General features: G+C 51.5%; 1 protein-coding gene across 6 annotated transcripts; it reads left to right on the top strand.

Annotated features, from left to right (window-relative positions):
- Window positions 1-379: 379 nt before the first annotated feature.
- Cpt1c (carnitine palmitoyltransferase 1C) lies at window positions 380-15,126 on the top strand. Of its 6 annotated transcripts, none has more exons than XM_034517609.2 (19): window positions 380-632; window positions 1,367-1,521; window positions 2,139-2,278; window positions 4,345-4,516; window positions 5,000-5,101; window positions 5,177-5,314; window positions 7,686-7,760; window positions 7,911-8,018; window positions 8,113-8,197; window positions 9,419-9,614; window positions 9,719-9,901; window positions 10,603-10,708; window positions 11,460-11,576; window positions 12,209-12,373; window positions 12,893-13,027; window positions 13,585-13,737; window positions 14,350-14,463; window positions 14,584-14,676; window positions 14,817-15,126. In XM_034517609.2, exons 2-19 carry the CDS (start codon window positions 1,381-1,383, stop codon window positions 14,997-14,999), a joined length of 2,406 nt encoding a protein of 801 aa, XP_034373500.1. In that variant the 5' UTR covers window positions 380-632; window positions 1,367-1,380; the 3' UTR covers window positions 15,000-15,126. The 6 variants fall into 6 exon arrangements, with proteins under 6 accessions (XP_034373500.1, XP_076789638.1, XP_076789637.1 ...); XM_076933522.1 differs by having other exon boundaries at window positions 404-632; window positions 7,944-8,018; XM_034517608.2 differs by having other exon boundaries at window positions 404-632; window positions 7,908-8,018.
- Window positions 15,127-16,454: the final 1,328 nt, after the last annotated feature.

The raw sequence follows: 16,454 nt of genomic DNA, 5'->3' as shown, positions 1-16,454 counted from the left end.
AACAGAATATGAAACCCCGGAGTGGAATAAAGTGTGTGTCTGTGCCCATCTTGCACCGTCTCTCTGGTTGTCTAGCTTGAATCTAGTCCCCAGTGGCGCCTATTTCATGTTGAGTTCTGTATGCCTGGTTCTGATGGATCTGCCTGAGAAGCATCTCCTATAACGTGCTCCAGCAGATATATGGTGACATGCATGACATGACGGCTGTACCTAAAAGAGGGCAGGGAGGGAGGCCAGGGCTGGTTCTTGAACAAACTGAAAAAAGAAAAGGGTGTGTGTGTTTGTGTGTGTGTGACAGGCTTGGGATAAGAGGGTTGGACGCTAGGACTCCTGGCGGGGCCGGGGAGAGGATGCGGAGGGATTGGAAAGAGGCAGGGACAGAACGCGGAGGGATCAGAGGAGGCGGGGTTAAAACGTAGGACCTGAACACCCTATTCAGGGAGGGAGGAGGTGCCCGCGAGGTTGGCTCTGGGTTTCAGCATAACAGCCAAAGACGGTTGATCAGTTCGTGGACTCATTACACGGGGTCTGGATGTATGTACAAGGGAAACAGGGTACTGGACTCAAAACTGGGAGAAGGAGGTGTATATGGAACTGACCCCAGGAACCGCAGCTGCTGACCTCTGATCAGTGTAAGTACTAGTACCAGGTACAGGAGGGGCTATGGGCCTTGTGCTGGGGCAGGCGAGTGGGGCTTCTCCATCAGTTGTCCTGGACATGCCCCCGCTCTTCACCAGCATCTCTCGATGCCGGGCATGCGCAGTAGGGTGCTTCCTCTTTCATCCCTCTCCAGACCCCATGGTAGAAGGGAACCCATACTGTGTCTGTCTTGCAATTGGAAATGAACAGTGCTTACCTTCCGGCAAATGTTCATTTCCCTATAGGTCTAAAACCTAGTACGTTAAAAAAATAATAATAATTTTAAAAGGAACGAAAAACTAGTGTGTTTTATTTGAACAACTGATCCTGCATCAGTTTCCCTCCCCCACTCCGAATACTGAGCACTGAATTCTCAGTAACACAGATCTCTAGGGTACGCTCCAGCCTTTGTGCTTTCAGAGATCCCCAATTAAATGAAGTCCTGTCCCAAAGCCCTCTCCAACTGTGAGCTGTAGCACCCCCTCAGGTTCTTAGAGCAGAGTATACTGCGTCCTGTGGTCCCGCTGTGGGGAGGAAGGGATAGGGTCTGAGAGAGGGCTGGGGGCTGGACTCCGCCGGGCCTGGAATCCTCCACCCCACACACACCTGAGAGTAGAAGCAAAGTCTACACCGGTGGGTGTGAGGGAAAAGGGCCAAGTTCTGGAGTCTTGGATCTGAGGGAGGAGGCACTAAGGTCCTGGAGAATGACTCTCCGTCTTTCTCCTAGGGAGCCCAGGGAACATGGCTGAGGCCTACCAAGCCTCGAGCTTGCTGTCTTCACTGAGTTCCGACGGGGCAGAAGTACAGCTCAGCTCCCCAGTGTGGCAGGAGATTTACCTCTCTGCCCTACGCTCCTGGAAAAGGCATCTCTGGCGCGTCTGGGTGAGGAGAGCTATTGGCTGGTTTTCTTCTGGAGCTCCAAGTCCCTGCTTCTGGGGTTCCTGAAACCCACTTCTGAAGATCTGGATGTTCAGTCCCAGGCCACTGTTAACTGTAGCTTCCTCTGGGATGCTCCGTCCCGCCTACTGGCCTGCCTGTCTCAGCATCCTGACTCACTTCACTCGCCCCTGCTGTCCTTCCCATGCAGCTCCTCTCCCAACAACTTCTAGTATCTTGGATTTATTTATTTGTTTGTTTACTTACTGACTTACTTACTTTTTGGTGTCAAGGTTCAGAACCTGGGGATTTGAACTATCTAGGACAGCTTGAATGAGACTCTTACCCCCATACTGGTAGATTCCATGAGGCTTCCCTACCACCAAGCCGTGTCTCCACTAACGCCACCTCATGGTGGATTCTAGGAAGAGACTCTTTCCAAGCCTCAGCCCCTTGGTGGGGAGTAGGCAGAGGCTATACCATACCCCTACCTCCTTAAAAAATACACTCAGTAAAAGGAATCCTGAGCTCTGCCCACATCCAAGACCCTATAAGCTACTGAGAGTGATACCGAGCATGTCTTCAGAGGGAACATGACTGAAAATGCCCTTTTCTCACCACAGAATGATGTTCTCGCTGGTGTAGTCCCTGCAACCCCCCTCAGCTGGCTTTTCCTCTTCAGTACAATCGAGCTTGCTTGCCTCCTCCAGCTGGACCCTTCCCTAGGACTGATGGAGAAGATCAAAGAGCTGCTGCCAGCCTGGTGAGAACCTTCCTTCTCACCCAGTCACTGCCTTCACCCCACAAAGACACTGTGCTCTGCCTATCACAGAAATGTCGTTTCTGGGTGTAGTGGTGCATAGGCCTTGAATCCCAGCCCTGGGGAAACAGCCAGGAGGGTATGGTCTACAGTGAGTTCCAGGACAGCCATGGATGTTACTCAGAAAAACCCTGATGTGAAAAACAAAAAAATAAAAATGTAGTTTCTGGAGCTTATGACTGTTAATAGAGGTGCAGCCAGGGCAGGGTGCTTCATCTCTTTCATTTCATAGCTTTATTTATTTATTTATCTGTTTTGGTTTTTCGGACAGGGTTGCTCTGTGTAGCCCTGGGTGTCCTGGAACTCACTCTGTAGACCAGGCTGGCCTCGAACTCAGAAATCTGCCTGCCTCTGCCTCCCAAGTGCTGGGATTAAAGGCCCATTTTTTTGTTTTGTTTTGTTTTTTTTCTTTTTTTGTTTTTTCTTGTTGTTGTTGTTTTGTTTTTGGGGGATAGCGTCTCCTTATGTATGTAGTTCTAGCTGTCCTGAAACTCACTATATAACAAGCAGGACAGCCTCGGATTCACAGAGATCCACCCCCCTCTGCCTCCCAAGACCCAAGTGCCACACCAGGTTTTCAGGATTGCCAAGCTTTTATTCTTAGTTCTGAACTGAGTCAGGAGTCAGGAGAGGTGGCTCAGGAATGGTTAATCCATTCCAGGGGTTACATGGGAAGATCCTTTCTCAGAACACAAAACAAAAACAACAGAAATATCACCAGCCAGATACATGCCTATAATTCCAGCATTTGGGAGGCCCAGGCAGAGATTTGTGAGTATGAAGCCATCCTGGAATACAAGCCAAGATCCCATCTCACACCAAACAACCAAAGCAAACATCACCAGGCGGGGATAGGTGTGCTGATTCTGGGAGGTGGGCCAGTCTTCCTTGGGAAGAAGCAGGTTTTCTGAACAAGGCAGAGCCTGGATTAGACATGGAGACTCCGAGAAGGGCATATCCATGACCCAGTCTAGAGAGGGCGTGCTATGGAGGAGCTGCAGCTTTGTCCCCAGTCTGACACCCGGAGCCCCTGGGGGAGGGGCTATTACAAGATTAAGCTCTGGGCTTCCCCCACCACACTGCACTTACTGGTTTCCCCGGGTCTACTTACTTATTATTTATTCTTATTTATTTATTTTCTGGTCTTTCGAGACAAGGTTTCTTTGTGAAGCCCTTGCTGTCCCAGAACTCTGTAGACCACGCTGGCCTACACAGAGTTTGTGAGTGCTGTGATTAAAGACAAGTGCCACCACTACCCACCACTTTTTTTTTTTTTTTTTTTTTTTTTTTTTAAGATTTACTTATTTATTTTATGTATGTGAGTACACTCTGGTGCATACCAGAAGACGTACCAGACATACCAGAAGAGGGCATCCGATCCCATTACAGATGGTTATGAGCTTCCATATGGTTGCTGGGAATTGAACTCAGGACCTCTGGAAGAGCAGTCAGTGATCTTAACTGCTGAGCCATCTCTCCAGCCCCCCAGCTTTTTTTTTTTTTTTTTTTTTAAAGATGGGGTATCAATCACTCTGTATCTCAGTCTGGCCTGGACTCCCATAAGTCCCTGCTTCAGCCTCAAAAGTGCTAGACTACAGGATTCCCACCCCTGGCTAAAACTCATGAATTTATGTATTTCTTTCTTTATGGCAGGGTTTCATGTAACCTAGGCTGTCCTCCATTTCACTTTGTAGCCAAGGATGGACTCTAACTCCTCTTCCTGCTTCCCCAGTGCTGGGATTTTAGGATTGTGTCAGCACACCCAGCGTATGCACTGAACCCAGGGCATTCCCATGGTAGGCAAGCAGTCTGCCCTGTGTACTCCCTGGTCCCAGGAAAGTGATCTTAGAAGCTTGGGGCCTCCACAGGGTGGTCATGGGCAACAGAGAGACACATCCACTTTATAAGGTAAATAAATATATCTGTCAAATGTGGTTGTCCCCAGTGCCCATCCTGCAGGCTCAGTGCACTGAACAGCTTCAGGGGCACCCCTTTAATTTCTCTACCAGGGGCGGACAGCACTATCAGCTCCAGGGGCTCCTGGCAGCAGCAGTGTTTGCCTCATGTTTGTGGGGAGCCCTGATCTTCACACTTCACGTGGCTCTGAGGCTCCTTCTGTCCCACCATGGCTGGCTTCTGGAACCTCATGGCACCATGTCCTCACCCACGAAGACCTGGCTGGTATGTGAGGATCTAGACTCTCAGAACAAACGCATGGCTGTCTCTGTTTCTGGGTCTCGGTCCACTACCACTCCTGTTTCTGTGTCCATTTCGCACCCTGACCCCCATTCTCTCTGGGTCTTTGGCTCCCGCTTTGTCCCCAGTTGTCTCCCTCTTCTCATGCTGTCTCCCTGTACCCCCTCTCACTAACTCTATACATGGTACTCCCTCCCATCGGACATCATCTCTGACCGCTGGGTCAACATCATCCCCCTCCTCCCTTCCCCCCCACCTCTGTCCTCTCATTCTTCTATTCTTCACTCTGTCTCTTTTTCCCTTCATTATCTCCATCCTCCCTGTTCCCTCCCCCATTCATCATCTTGTCCTCTCTCCTCCATCATCTCGACTCCATTCTTCCCCCTTCATTTCCTTACTCACTCTCTCTACATCATCTTCGTCCTCCCTCCTCCTTGCCCCAACTGGGTCCTCTCCTCTATCCTGCAGGCATTGGTCAGAATCTTTTCCGGGAGGCACCAAAGGCTTTTCAGCTTCCAACGTGCGCTCCCGCGGCAGCCAGTGCCCTTGGTGCAGGAGACCGTGAGCAAGGTGGGCGTGTCCTGGGGTGGGACAGTCACAGGCAGGCGGCAAGGCGCTGACGCTCTGGTCCTCGTTTGCCTGTAGTACCTGGAGTCTGTGCGCCCTGTGCTCGGAGACGACGCTTTCGACCATGCTACGGCGCTGGCGAACGACTTCCTGAGATTGCAGGCACCACGGCTACAGCTCTATTTGCAACTCAAGTCCTGGTGTGCTTCCAACTATGTGAGTTCGGGTCCCAGTCCGGCCCTGCAGTGATTGGCCCACCTGCCCCGTGGTGATTGGCCCGCCCTAATCATGCCCCTGCCACGATTGGCCTATCCAAGTGGCCTATCCCTGCTTGTGATTTGCTGGATAATGGAATTTCAGTAAGTAGCCCCGCCCCCGTGCTCAGCCCCTCCCTGTAGTCCACCAAATTAGAATTACTTCAGGATCCTCTATCAGAGTTTGAGTCCCACTACTTGTGTTAGGACCAGAATTCCAACATGAATCTGTTCACCATTTCCAGCTCCCGGACGGTTTCCTACATAGGTGGTTAGCTAATTTGGGAGCTAGGCCTGTGGCTGCACTTTGAGTTGAGCTCCTTGGGAAACTGAGGCACAGAATGAGTCACACGAATCAGGAATGCCAGCCTTGGCTAATGTAGGAAACTGGAGATGAGTGACAGGCAACGAGCATCTGAGAGGTGATGAAGAAGAAAGATGGAGCTATAAATATCTCAGAGGTGGGCCGAGAGCCTGACAGCAAACCAAACTGTTGAGACCGTCCAGTTGTTAGCAGGACTCTCGGGAGAAGTGGAAGAGGCAAATGTTAACGAGCGTGGAAAGGGGGCTTCGCTTCGGTCAGAACGCTGGTGGGCGAGGATGGGATGCCTAGAGTGATAGCTTTTCTCAGGAATGCACGAGGGAGCGGGGAAGATTTAGAACAGGACAGGGTGTGTAGGAAGGCCTGGAGATTGGAGGTTGGAGAGGAAGCTGAGGAGGACGGCTAGCAGACACTTGAGTTAATCCAAGGGAGGGTAGTTGTGTCAGCAAGTGTCAAGTAGCCTGCAAGGGATGGAGAAAGCTAGACCTTAGTGCTCTACTAGAGAGATGGCTCAACTGTTATTATTAGTCTTACAGGGGATCCGGGTTCGATTCCCAGTTCCCACACGGTGGTTCAGAAGCCTCCGTAACTCCAGTCCTAAAGGATCTAATTACTTCTTCTGACCTCAGGGTGCTGTTGGTACGCAGACATTTATGCATGGAAAACACCCAAGCACATGAATAAATCTAAGTTTTTAAAAAGTATATACAAGAGGACTTGGGGTATGGCCCAGTTGGAGGCAGCACTGTACCCAGTACATGGTAGGCTCCACCAAGGAAGAGCTATCCAGAGCCCTCAAAACTGTGTTGATGCTCAGTGTGTGTGTGTGTGTATGTGTGTGTGTGTGTGTGCGCGCGCGCGCCCGTGCATGTAGGTGTGCATACATGTTTGAATGTACACATACACAAATGTGTGTCTGCATGAGTGTGCAGTCCAGAGGTTCACCTCAGCTGTCATCCCTCGGGGCACCATAGAGTTGTGGGTTTTTTTTTTGTTTTTTTTTTGTTTTTGTTGTTGTTTTTTCGAGACAGGGTTTCTCTGTGTAGCCCTGGCTGTCCTGGAACTCACTCTGTAGACCAGGCTGGCCTCAAACTCAGAAATCCTCCTGCCTCTGCCTCCCAACAAGTGCTGGGACTAAAGGCATGCGCCACCACCGCCCGGCTTAGAGTTGTGTTTTGTTTGTTTGAAAATTTGTGTTTGTTTTTACTTTATGTGTATGGGTGTTTGCATGTTTGTATGTGTGGATGTGTTACATATATGTGTATGGGTGTTTGCATGTTTGTATGTGTGGATCTGTTACATATATGTGTATGGGTGTTTGCATGTTTGTATGTGTGGATGTGTTACATATATGTGTATGGGTGTTTGCATGTTTGTATGTGTGGATGTGTTACATATATGCATAACCCATGGGGGCCAGGGAAGGGTAGAGGATCCGATCCCCTGTAGCTGGAGTTATATGCAGTTGTGAGCTGCCGTGTGGGTGTTGGGAACTAACCCAAGTCCTCTACACAAGCAGCATAGTGTTCCTGATGCCTGAGCCATATCCCCAGCTCCATCTTGTTTTTTGAAACAGGGTCCCTTCACTGGGATGTGGGGTCTGCTGACCGGGTTAGGGTGTCTGTCTGGCCAGCAGGCCCCAGAAATTCTGTCTCTCCCCAGCAATGAGATTTTAAGTGTGAACCACAACACATGACTTTTCTGCGGCCCTGAGGATCTGACTGGGGTTCTCATGCTTGCAAGGCGAGCAAGCACTTGCCTACTGAGCTATCTCCCCGGTGCCTTTACTCTACTTAATGGTTACATAATATTCCATAACTTGCGGGTAGCAGGTTTTAAGGAACTAATCCTTCATCCACGGACTTATAGGTCATTGCTGGTTGTTAACCGTAATCAATTTCTTCTCCGAGATCCTTTCTGCCCACGTGACACAGGAAAGTCTGTGGGCTCCCTGGTCACACCCTCCCTCTCCCTCAGGGTCTCAGCTGAGCATCTCCCATTCTCCTCCCAGGTCAGTGACTGGTGGGAAGAGTTTGTGTACCTGCGTTCTCGAGCCCCACTAATTCATAGCACATACTACATGATGGTGAGGAGGGAGAGGCAGCGGCGGGTGGCAGGGGCCGAGGGCGGGGCCATAGTGACCCATGACATAAGTGCAGAGCACCGTCTGGGGCCCCCATCAGGGACAAGCATGGCCTCAATGTATTTTGTGTTCCCTCCCTTTGCCACCAAGCAGGATTTTCTGTATGTCACCCCCACACCGCTGCAGGCAGCCCGCGCGGGCAATGCTGTGCATACCCTTCTCCTGTATCGCTGCCTTCTGAACCGGCAGGAGATCCCACCGGTAAGGCAGATCCTGTGGATTGGTGGATTGGGGATGGAGGTGCAGGGAGCCACAGCGGGCCACGCCTGGCTCAGGCGCCCTTGGCTTCCTGCAGACACTGTTGATGGGGATGAGACCCTTATGTTCCGCCCAGTACGAGAGGATGTTCAACACTACACGGATTCCAGGGGTGGAAAAAGGTGCGAACAACCCCCTCCTCCTCAGTCCTTGTCCCTTCCTGCAGCAGGGCAGAGGCTAAGAGCAGGAGCTAGCCAGCCTGCGTGGGACTCTCCTGACTGTAATCTGACTGTAATGCATCCTCTGTGGCCTCAGGAAATCGTTGTCCCCTCTGAGCCTTAGCTTCTTCAACAGTGAAATGGAGTAACATTGGTACCTGAGGTGGTGTAAAATTAAAGATAGCTTAAGGTGGAGCAAGCCTCTCGTTTCTGAGTACGCCGTAGCTGTCTTCAGACATGCCAAAGGGGTAGCTGTCTTCAGACATGCCAGAGGCAGGCATTGGGTCCCTTGGATGTGAGCTGTGCTTGCTGGGAATTGAACTCGGGTCCTCTGGAAGAGCAGTCAGTGCTCCTAACCACTGAGCCATCTCTCCAGCCCAACGTTTTACAGTTTTTAAAAACAAAAAATGACATGGTTTTTTTCCTCAGGTCCCTTCCTCCAACTCTTCCCATGTCCTCATCTCCCTCCCTCTTTACCTCATGACCTTTTTGTTTGTTTGTTTGTTTGAGTTTTTTTTGGGGGGTGGGATGGGGTGGATGTTTTCTTTCTTTTTTTTTTTTTTTTTTTTGTTTTTTGAGACAGGGTTTCTCTATATAGCCCTGGCTATCCTGGAACTCACTCTGTAGACCAGGCTGGCCTCCAACTCAGAAATCCTCCTGCCTCTGCCTCCCAAGTGCTGAGATTAAAGGCGTGCGCCACCACCGCCCGGCTATGTTTTATTTTCTGTGTCTGAGCGCTGTGCATGCATGTGGTCGGTGCACCACGTGCATGCAGTGTCTGTCAAGACCAGGAGAGGGCATCAGATCTGGGACTGGAGTTACAGATGGTGCTGAGCAGCCGTCTGGGTCCTCAGGAAACACCTAACCACTGAGCTACCTACCTCTCCGTCCCTGAGCAGAACTCTTGCCTAACATGCAGGAGGCCCTCTGTTGTAAATGAGGCGTGGTGGCTTACACCTGTCATCCAGCACTGGGGAGGTGAAGTTATGAGGAACAAGAGTTCAAAGTCATCCTCTGATATATATAAATTGAAACTATCCTGGGCTTTTCTCAGGCTATGGAATACTATACAACTGTCAAAAATAGTAAAAACATAGCCCAAGGGGTAGGAGCATGATTAGTGAGTGGGGTGGTTCTTATAATGTAGCCTCTTCCCACCTTCATGTTCTTCCCATACTCCTCCAGACTACCTTCGTCACCTCCAGGACAGCCGACATGTGGCTGTCCTCCACCGGGGCAGATTCTTCCGTGTAGGGACCCACTCTTCGAATGGCCTGCTGTCCCCACGGGCCCTGGAACAGCAGTTCCAGGACATCCTGGATGACCCCTCCCCAGCCTGTCCCCTTGAGGAACATCTAGCTGCTTTGACTGCTGCTCCCAGGTGAGGACCAGTAACCTGTGGTTGCCAGGGGCAGGCTGGGCTCCAGGGAACAGGCTGGGCAGGGTAGAGGGCCAGCTGGGCTCAGGCCCATCCCACTCGGACAGGAGTATGTGGGCCCAGGTGCGGGAGTCGGTGAAGACCCATGCAGCCGCTGCCTTGGAGGTTGTAGAAGGGGCTGCCTTCTTTGTGTCCCTTGATTCTGAGCCTGCGGGACTGACCAGAGAGGACCCTGCAACTTCCCTGGATGCCTACGCCCATACTCTGCTGACTGGCCGAGGCCATGACCGGTGAGTCTACCCCCCTACAATACCACCCACAGTCTTCTGGAGACCTAGGGCTTCTTCACAGGAGACAACCAGACCCCCACGCCTCAGCATCTAGATCCAGGGGTCACTTATATCTTACAATCCCCAAAACAGTTCAGTAAAATAAGAGCCCTGTAAGCCAGAGAACCGATCTACTCAAGACCCCAGACTCTTATATCTTGATACTCATGCCAGGAAATATAGATGTGCCTCATTCGGTTTTAGCGGCTGTGTGGTATTCTATGGCCTGAGCATAACATAGTTTAGTTAACTGATGCTCTACCTCTGGACTTCTAAGTTATTGCTAGTTACTGCTCATGATCAACTTCTTCATTGAACTGTAGTCAGTTAAGGGAGTGTGGTCCTGTGATGGAGGATTATTTAAGTGTAGCAACAGACCCAAGATTGAGGATTCCTAGCACCTCCAGAGCTGACTTCCTAGAAAAATAAAACGAAAAAGCAATTCTCTAAACCTGACACCCATGTGGAGACTGTCTGAAATCACCTTTGGGGATCGGCAGCACTCCCAGAGGTCCTTTGGGCTGGAGGCCCCTTGGGCTGGCGGCTCCACTGATGCCCCTCCCCTCCCTCCCCCTGAAGCATACCCCACACACCAAAAGTCCCACGGGTGTTCACGTTCTCCTCCTTTGCTCTTTGGTCATCCATCCAAACTCTTTCTGCAGTTGGTTTGACAAATCCTTCACCCTCGTCGTCTTCTCCAATGGCAAGCTGGGTCTCAGTGTGGAGCACTCATGGGCCGACTGCCCTGTCTCAGGACATTTGTGGGAGGTGCGTTTCTAAGGTACCCTGTTCACAGACTAACCCTGAAGGACCTTAGAATAGAGACATACACACTCCGAGACAGAGGAGGGCCCAGCAAAGAATGGGGCTTGCCATGGTGACCTCCCTATGATGGGTGTGTCACTGAGGTTCAGAGAAAGGAAAATGACTTCTGAGGGTCACACAGAAAGAAGGCACAGTGACAGTGAACCTAGAGCCTGTTATACCTCCCCACCCATGCACATGCAAAGACAGACAGACAGACAGACAGACAGACAGACAGACACACACACACACACACACACACACACACACACACACACACACACACACACACGGGATGCTGTAACACACTCTTGGCTTTGGGCTCAACTAGTGGACTTCCTGTGTCCTGGGTTCCATCCCCAGCAGCATGTAAGATGGCTGAGGTGCTGTTGCCTGGTCATCCCAGCATGAAGGTGGTGGAGGTGGGAAGATTGGAAGTTCAGAGTCATTATCAACTACACAGTAAATTCTAGGCTAGCCTAGGCTACATCAGACCCTGTTCCAAAATGAAACCAAAATGGGTTACAAGGCAGCTGAGAGAGGCAGAAATGTGAGGCCAGGAGACAAAGCAGAAGGTGCCTGTACAGTGGGAACCTAAAACACCCCGTAACATTGGGTTCTGGGGGCCTGCACTCAGTTACACTGGGCCCTGTTGCAGCTGTCTCCATAGAGGCTTCAGTCCAGAAGGGGAAGTAAATGGCACCTTTGTCTACAGTTCACCCTGGCCACAGAGTGCTTCCAGTTGGGATATGCCACAGATGGCCACTGTAAGGGGCACCCTGACCCTACCGTGCCCCAGCCCCAGCGCCTGCAGTGGGACCTCCCAGAGCAGGTAAGGCTGGGCTCTGTAGCTTCCCTTTAAGTCCCTCAACTTCACCCTGAGTTCATGCCCCCTCTCCCTGTGCCAACTTTCATATCACACAAACAGACCCACTGCCTAGAGCCCCACAGTCTCCCCAACACCTCTGTCTCTACGTCCTACCTCCATTCCCTGCACCCTGTCTCTCAGGTGGGTCTGTCCCAACAACCGTAGCCCTGCCTAGCTTCCTGCTTGGTCCCGTCAGTCCTCTTCAAGCTCACTTGCATCTCAGTCCTTGCCTTCATCTGGGTCGAACCCCACTCCCTCACTGCCATCCTTGCGCAGTCTTAACTTCCTCCTTTCTTTTTTGTTCTTTTTTCTTTTTTTTTCTTTTTTCTTTTTTTGGTTTTTCGAGACAGGGTTTCTCTGTATAGCCCTGGCTGTCCTGGAACTCACTCTGTAGACCAGGCTGGCCTCGAACTCAGAAATCCGCCTGCCTCTGCCTCCCAAGTGCTGGGATTAAAGGCGTGGGCCACCACCGCCCGGCAATTTCCTCCTTTCTTTACCTTCTGCCCCACCCCACCTAACCACATCTCTGCCTTCCCTAAGCTCTGCCTCTGCCCTGCGTGTTAACACATCATTTCTCCCACCTCCTTCTCTGGCAGATCCATCCGTCCATCTCTCTAGCCCTGAGGGGAGCCAAGACCTTGTCTGGCAATATCGACTGCCACGTCTTCCCCTTTTCCCACTTCGGCAAGAGCTTCATCAAATGTTGTCATGTCTCTTCAGACAGTTTCATCCAGCTGGTCCTGCAGCTGGCCCACTTCCGGGTCAGTGCTTGTTGTCTCAGAGCCTCCAAACGCCTGCCTCTCCAGCCACCTCCTTGGGGTCTTTTGTCTTTCAACACTGTGGGTCATCTGCTCATCCATTTTATGGGTTACAGCTTGTGTTTTAGATCAGCCTTTAGGGAACAGAGGGTGTCTGTGGGGGGTGCAGGGTCTTACTGTGTATCTCTGGCTGGCCTCAAACTCACAAGAGATCTGCCTGCCTCTACCTTCCAAGTGCTAAGACTAAAGGCATGGACAACCAAGCTTGGTAGGTCAGTCATCTTAACATAGGTTGACCATCTTGTGAATCAGCCATCTTATTCTGGGTCATTCATCCTGTGTGGGTCAGCCATCTTGTTGTGGGTCAGCCATTTTGTGAGTCTCTTGTTGTGTTGTGGGTTTGTCATCTTGATTTCCTCTCCATAGCTTTAAGCAGAATGAGGTTGGTTGGAGATCAGGACAAGGGTGCGTCAGGACTACAGACAAGGCTAGCTAATGGGTTCCTTTTTTCCTTTCCCCCAGGACAGGGGTCACTTCTGCCTGACTTATGAGTCAGTCATGACTCGACTGTTCCTGGAAGGCAGGACAGAGACGGTGAGGTCTTGTACCAAAGAGGCCTGCCAGTTTGTGAGAGCCATGGATGACAAGGAGAAGACAGTGAGTGTCGGCCTCATGGAGGTCTCCATCACCTGTGATCATGATTGCCAATACCTGTGGCCAGGATCTGAGAGGGGTTTCCACAGCAAGGGACCAACCAGCTCTGACCATGGGAATTCAAAATGAAGGATTATCAATAGACTAGGAGAGGGTGTTCCAGGCTTTTGTGGGGTGACACACAGCACTGGGGAACACTTTGCAGAGAGCACTGTTTCCACTCTGTCGCTCTCACCACTTCAGCCATTGTGACACCATGTGGCCATAGCGTCTGCTCTAAACAACTCCCCCACCTCCCCATCTCCCTCAGCTGTGAGATGCTGTGGCTCACTAGAAGGATCTAAAGGTCCTAACATCAGGCACATAGCGCACCTAGCTGTGTGACTCTAGACAAGTTGCTTCCACTCTGAACCCTTTTCCTCTCTGCAAAATGGGGTAGATATCGCTGCCTTGCAGGCATCTTGGAAGTAGCTTGAGATATAATCCAGATATAATCCAGGTCCTTAAAGTAAACCCACTTCCTGTCTTTCCATGACCTTTGACTGCCCTGGGGGACCCAGGACCAACAGTGCCTTGCCCTGTTCCGAGTGGCCGTGGACAAACACCAGGCTCTACTAAAGGCAGCGATGAGTGGGCAGGGGATCGACCGCCATCTCTTCGCACTCTACATCATGTCCCAGCTCCTCCATGTGCAGTCGCCCTTCCTGACCCAGGTCAGGAAAATGGTTAGGAGGAGGAGAATGGCAGGAAAAAGGAGGCGTTAAGAGCCAGGAGGGTGATGGTTGGAAGACGAGTGTAAGAGCATGTAGAGCTGGGGGCTGGGGGTGCTGAGGGGAGAATGGGGTTCAGCAGTAGAGCTTTAGTCCAGAACCCCCCACTGAGAGGCTAAGAGTTTGGTTCAGTGGTAGAGCCCTGCCTGGCATGCTACAGGTCCTGGGCTCAGCCCACAGCACCATAAAGAAAGGAAGAGCTGGGCGGTGGTGGTGGCTCATGATTTCAATCCCATCCCTCTCCCTCGGGAGGCAGAGGCAGGCAGATCTCTGAGTTCAAGGCCAGCCTGGTCTACAGGGAGTTCCAGGGCAGCCAGAGTTACATAGTGAGACCTTGTCTGGGGAGGGGGGGAATGAAAAGGAAGGAAGGAAGGAAGTGGGGAGGAAGCGCAGAGTAGAAAAGGGGAAATCAGGGAGAAAGGGGTGTGGTTAGTTGGGAAGGGGCGTGGTCAGAGGAAAGCCACTGATTTGGAAGGAATTGGCATAGGAAGAGGTCAGGCTTGCAGCGGAGGAAAGGAATTCTTCTCTGCTCATGTGACCACCTGCCACCCTCAGGTCCAGTCGCAGCAATGGCTGCTGTCCACCAGCCAGATTCCTGTGCAGCAGACACACCTGTTTGATGTCCACAATTATCCGGATTATGTTTCTTCTGGAGGTGGATTTGGGCCTGTGAGTGGACTGGACTGGGTCCAGCCTCTGGACAGCCAGGGCGGGTGGGGGAGGACTCCTGCCCTTCCAGTGTGGAAGGATAGGCTGAGCTATTGGCTGGCTTTACTCTCCCTGCTCCAGGCCAACGACCATGGGTATGGCATCTCTTACATCTTCATGGGGGAAAATGCGATCACCTTCCACATCTCCAGCAAGAAATCAAGCACAGAAACAGTAAGAGGAGCTTGAGTGCTTTCCTCATCTCTCTCTAAATTCTGGGATTGAGCCCTTCAGATCCCAGGGGTCCCTGATCTGGCCTCCTCCCTCAGACCTGCCTCCCAGGCCTCCCTAGCTCCTCATCTGCTTCTCTGCAGGACTCGCATCGGCTGGGGCAGCACATTGAAAGTGCTCTGTTGGATGTAGCCTCCCTGTTCCAGGTGGGACAGCAGTTCAAGCGCCAGTTCAAGGGGCTTGGGGAGAATTTGGGTTATAGATACGGCTTTCTCTCCTGTAAGACTGTGGACCCCAATATCCCCACATCCTCCACCAACTTGTGAACCCCTCAGCAGGGAGCTGGTCTCCCTCAGGACGGAGGGCATTGTTTCCAGGGTTTGGCTGCCACATACAGGGGTATTGGGTATTCCCACACCCACCTGGTAATAAAGATGTGAGTTGGGTGCAGTATCCGCTGTGCTCTTCTGCGTGCATGGGTGGAGTGGGGGGGGCACCCCTCTCACTCCAACTTGGCTCCCCAGTTGTCCTCACCTTAATGACAGCCCACACTATCACCTGAGCAGGCTCCATCCCAAACTCCCCGGCCAGGCCAGACCAATCAGCTGCTCACACTCAGGACCCCTGTCCCTGTCACCCAACACCAAAGGTCCATCAGACCATCTCCAAACTGAGGTCTGGACAGCAGTTCTTCCCTGGAGGAGAAAGGATTGAGGCAGGGTGTCCTGTGGTTCAGGCAGGCTGCTCTGGAGCTTCCTTTGTAGCCACACACTTGACCCTCCTGTTTCTGCCTCCCAGATGCTGGGATGATGGGGTACCACTGTATTCCACTATTGAAAATCAACTAAGAAGTAGGAGGATGCTGAGTTCCAGGCTAGCCTGAGCTACATAGCAAGGTCCAATCTCAAAGTGTGCGTGTGTGTAAAGGGGGTGGGGGGATCGTTGCTTTAATCCCAGCACTTGGGAGGCAGAAGCAGGGAGATCTGTGTGAGTTCAAGGCCAGCCTCATCTGGCCTCACACAGTGAGTCCCAGGACAACTAGAGCTATGTACTGAGACCTAATCTCAAAACAAAGAAAACCAAAACCGAATCCATTAACAGGGCTTTACTGTTAATCAAATGCCTCTGAGAATATGTGGGTCATCATTTTACCAGCCTCATCTGCAAAATGGGGTGAAGGACTCTTCTAGGACTTGGGGGACTGAGGGCCAACAAAACTCCAGGGCCCCCTGTCACACAGCCTCGGGGACATGGTCTCTTCCTCTTCTGCTCCTCCTTCCTCTTTTTGTTCCCCTCTTCCCTTTCTCTCCATTTAATGTTTATATTTTATTTTATGTGGCTGTTTTGTGTGTGCTATGTGCAGTATACATGCAGTGCCAGCAGAGGGTGTCAGATCCCCTGTAACTGGAGTCAGGTAATTGTGAGCAGCCACATGGGTGCTTGGAAATGAACCTGGGTCCTTCTCAAGAGCAGTTAGTGCTCTTAACCACTGAACCATCTCTCCAGCCCCTTTGCTCTTCTGAGGCAGGGTCTAATGAAGCACAGGCTAGCTTGGACTTTTCTGTGTAGTCAAGTCTGGTGTTGACAGGTGTGCACCTGCATCCTGGGTGGTGGGAATAATCAGCCCAGATCTTCAAGCCAGCTCAGCGAGTTCTCTACAGTGTGAGCGGTATCCCTTGCCTATTTTGCTTTTAGGACAGAGTGTCACTGTCTAACCCAGACTATCCCAGATCCCATGGGAATCCTCTTGTCTCAGCATCCACACCTGCTGACTATACTTC

The sequence above is a fragment of the Arvicanthis niloticus genome, chromosome 1 (genome assembly GCF_011762505.2).
Source record: "Arvicanthis niloticus isolate mArvNil1 chromosome 1, mArvNil1.pat.X, whole genome shotgun sequence".
Classification (NCBI taxonomy): Eukaryota; Metazoa; Chordata; class Mammalia; order Rodentia; family Muridae; genus Arvicanthis; species Arvicanthis niloticus.
Note: the sequence above shows the minus strand (reverse complement) of the source record. Positions and strands in the feature narration are given on the sequence as shown.

Bases quoted from the DNA above. Each gene is read 5' to 3' on its own strand.
- Cpt1c (XM_034517608.2), top strand. From the start codon at position 1,381: ATGGCTGAGGCCTACCAAGCCTCGAGCTTGCTGTCTTCACTGAGTTCC. The intron at 5,315-7,685 runs GTGAGTTCGGGT...TTCTCCTCCCAG, and splicing joins CCTGGTGTGCTTCCAACTAT to GTCAGTGACTGGTGGGAAGA. The intron at 13,028-13,584 runs GTGAGTGTCGGC...TGGGGGACCCAG, and splicing joins TGGATGACAAGGAGAAGACA to GACCAACAGTGCCTTGCCCT.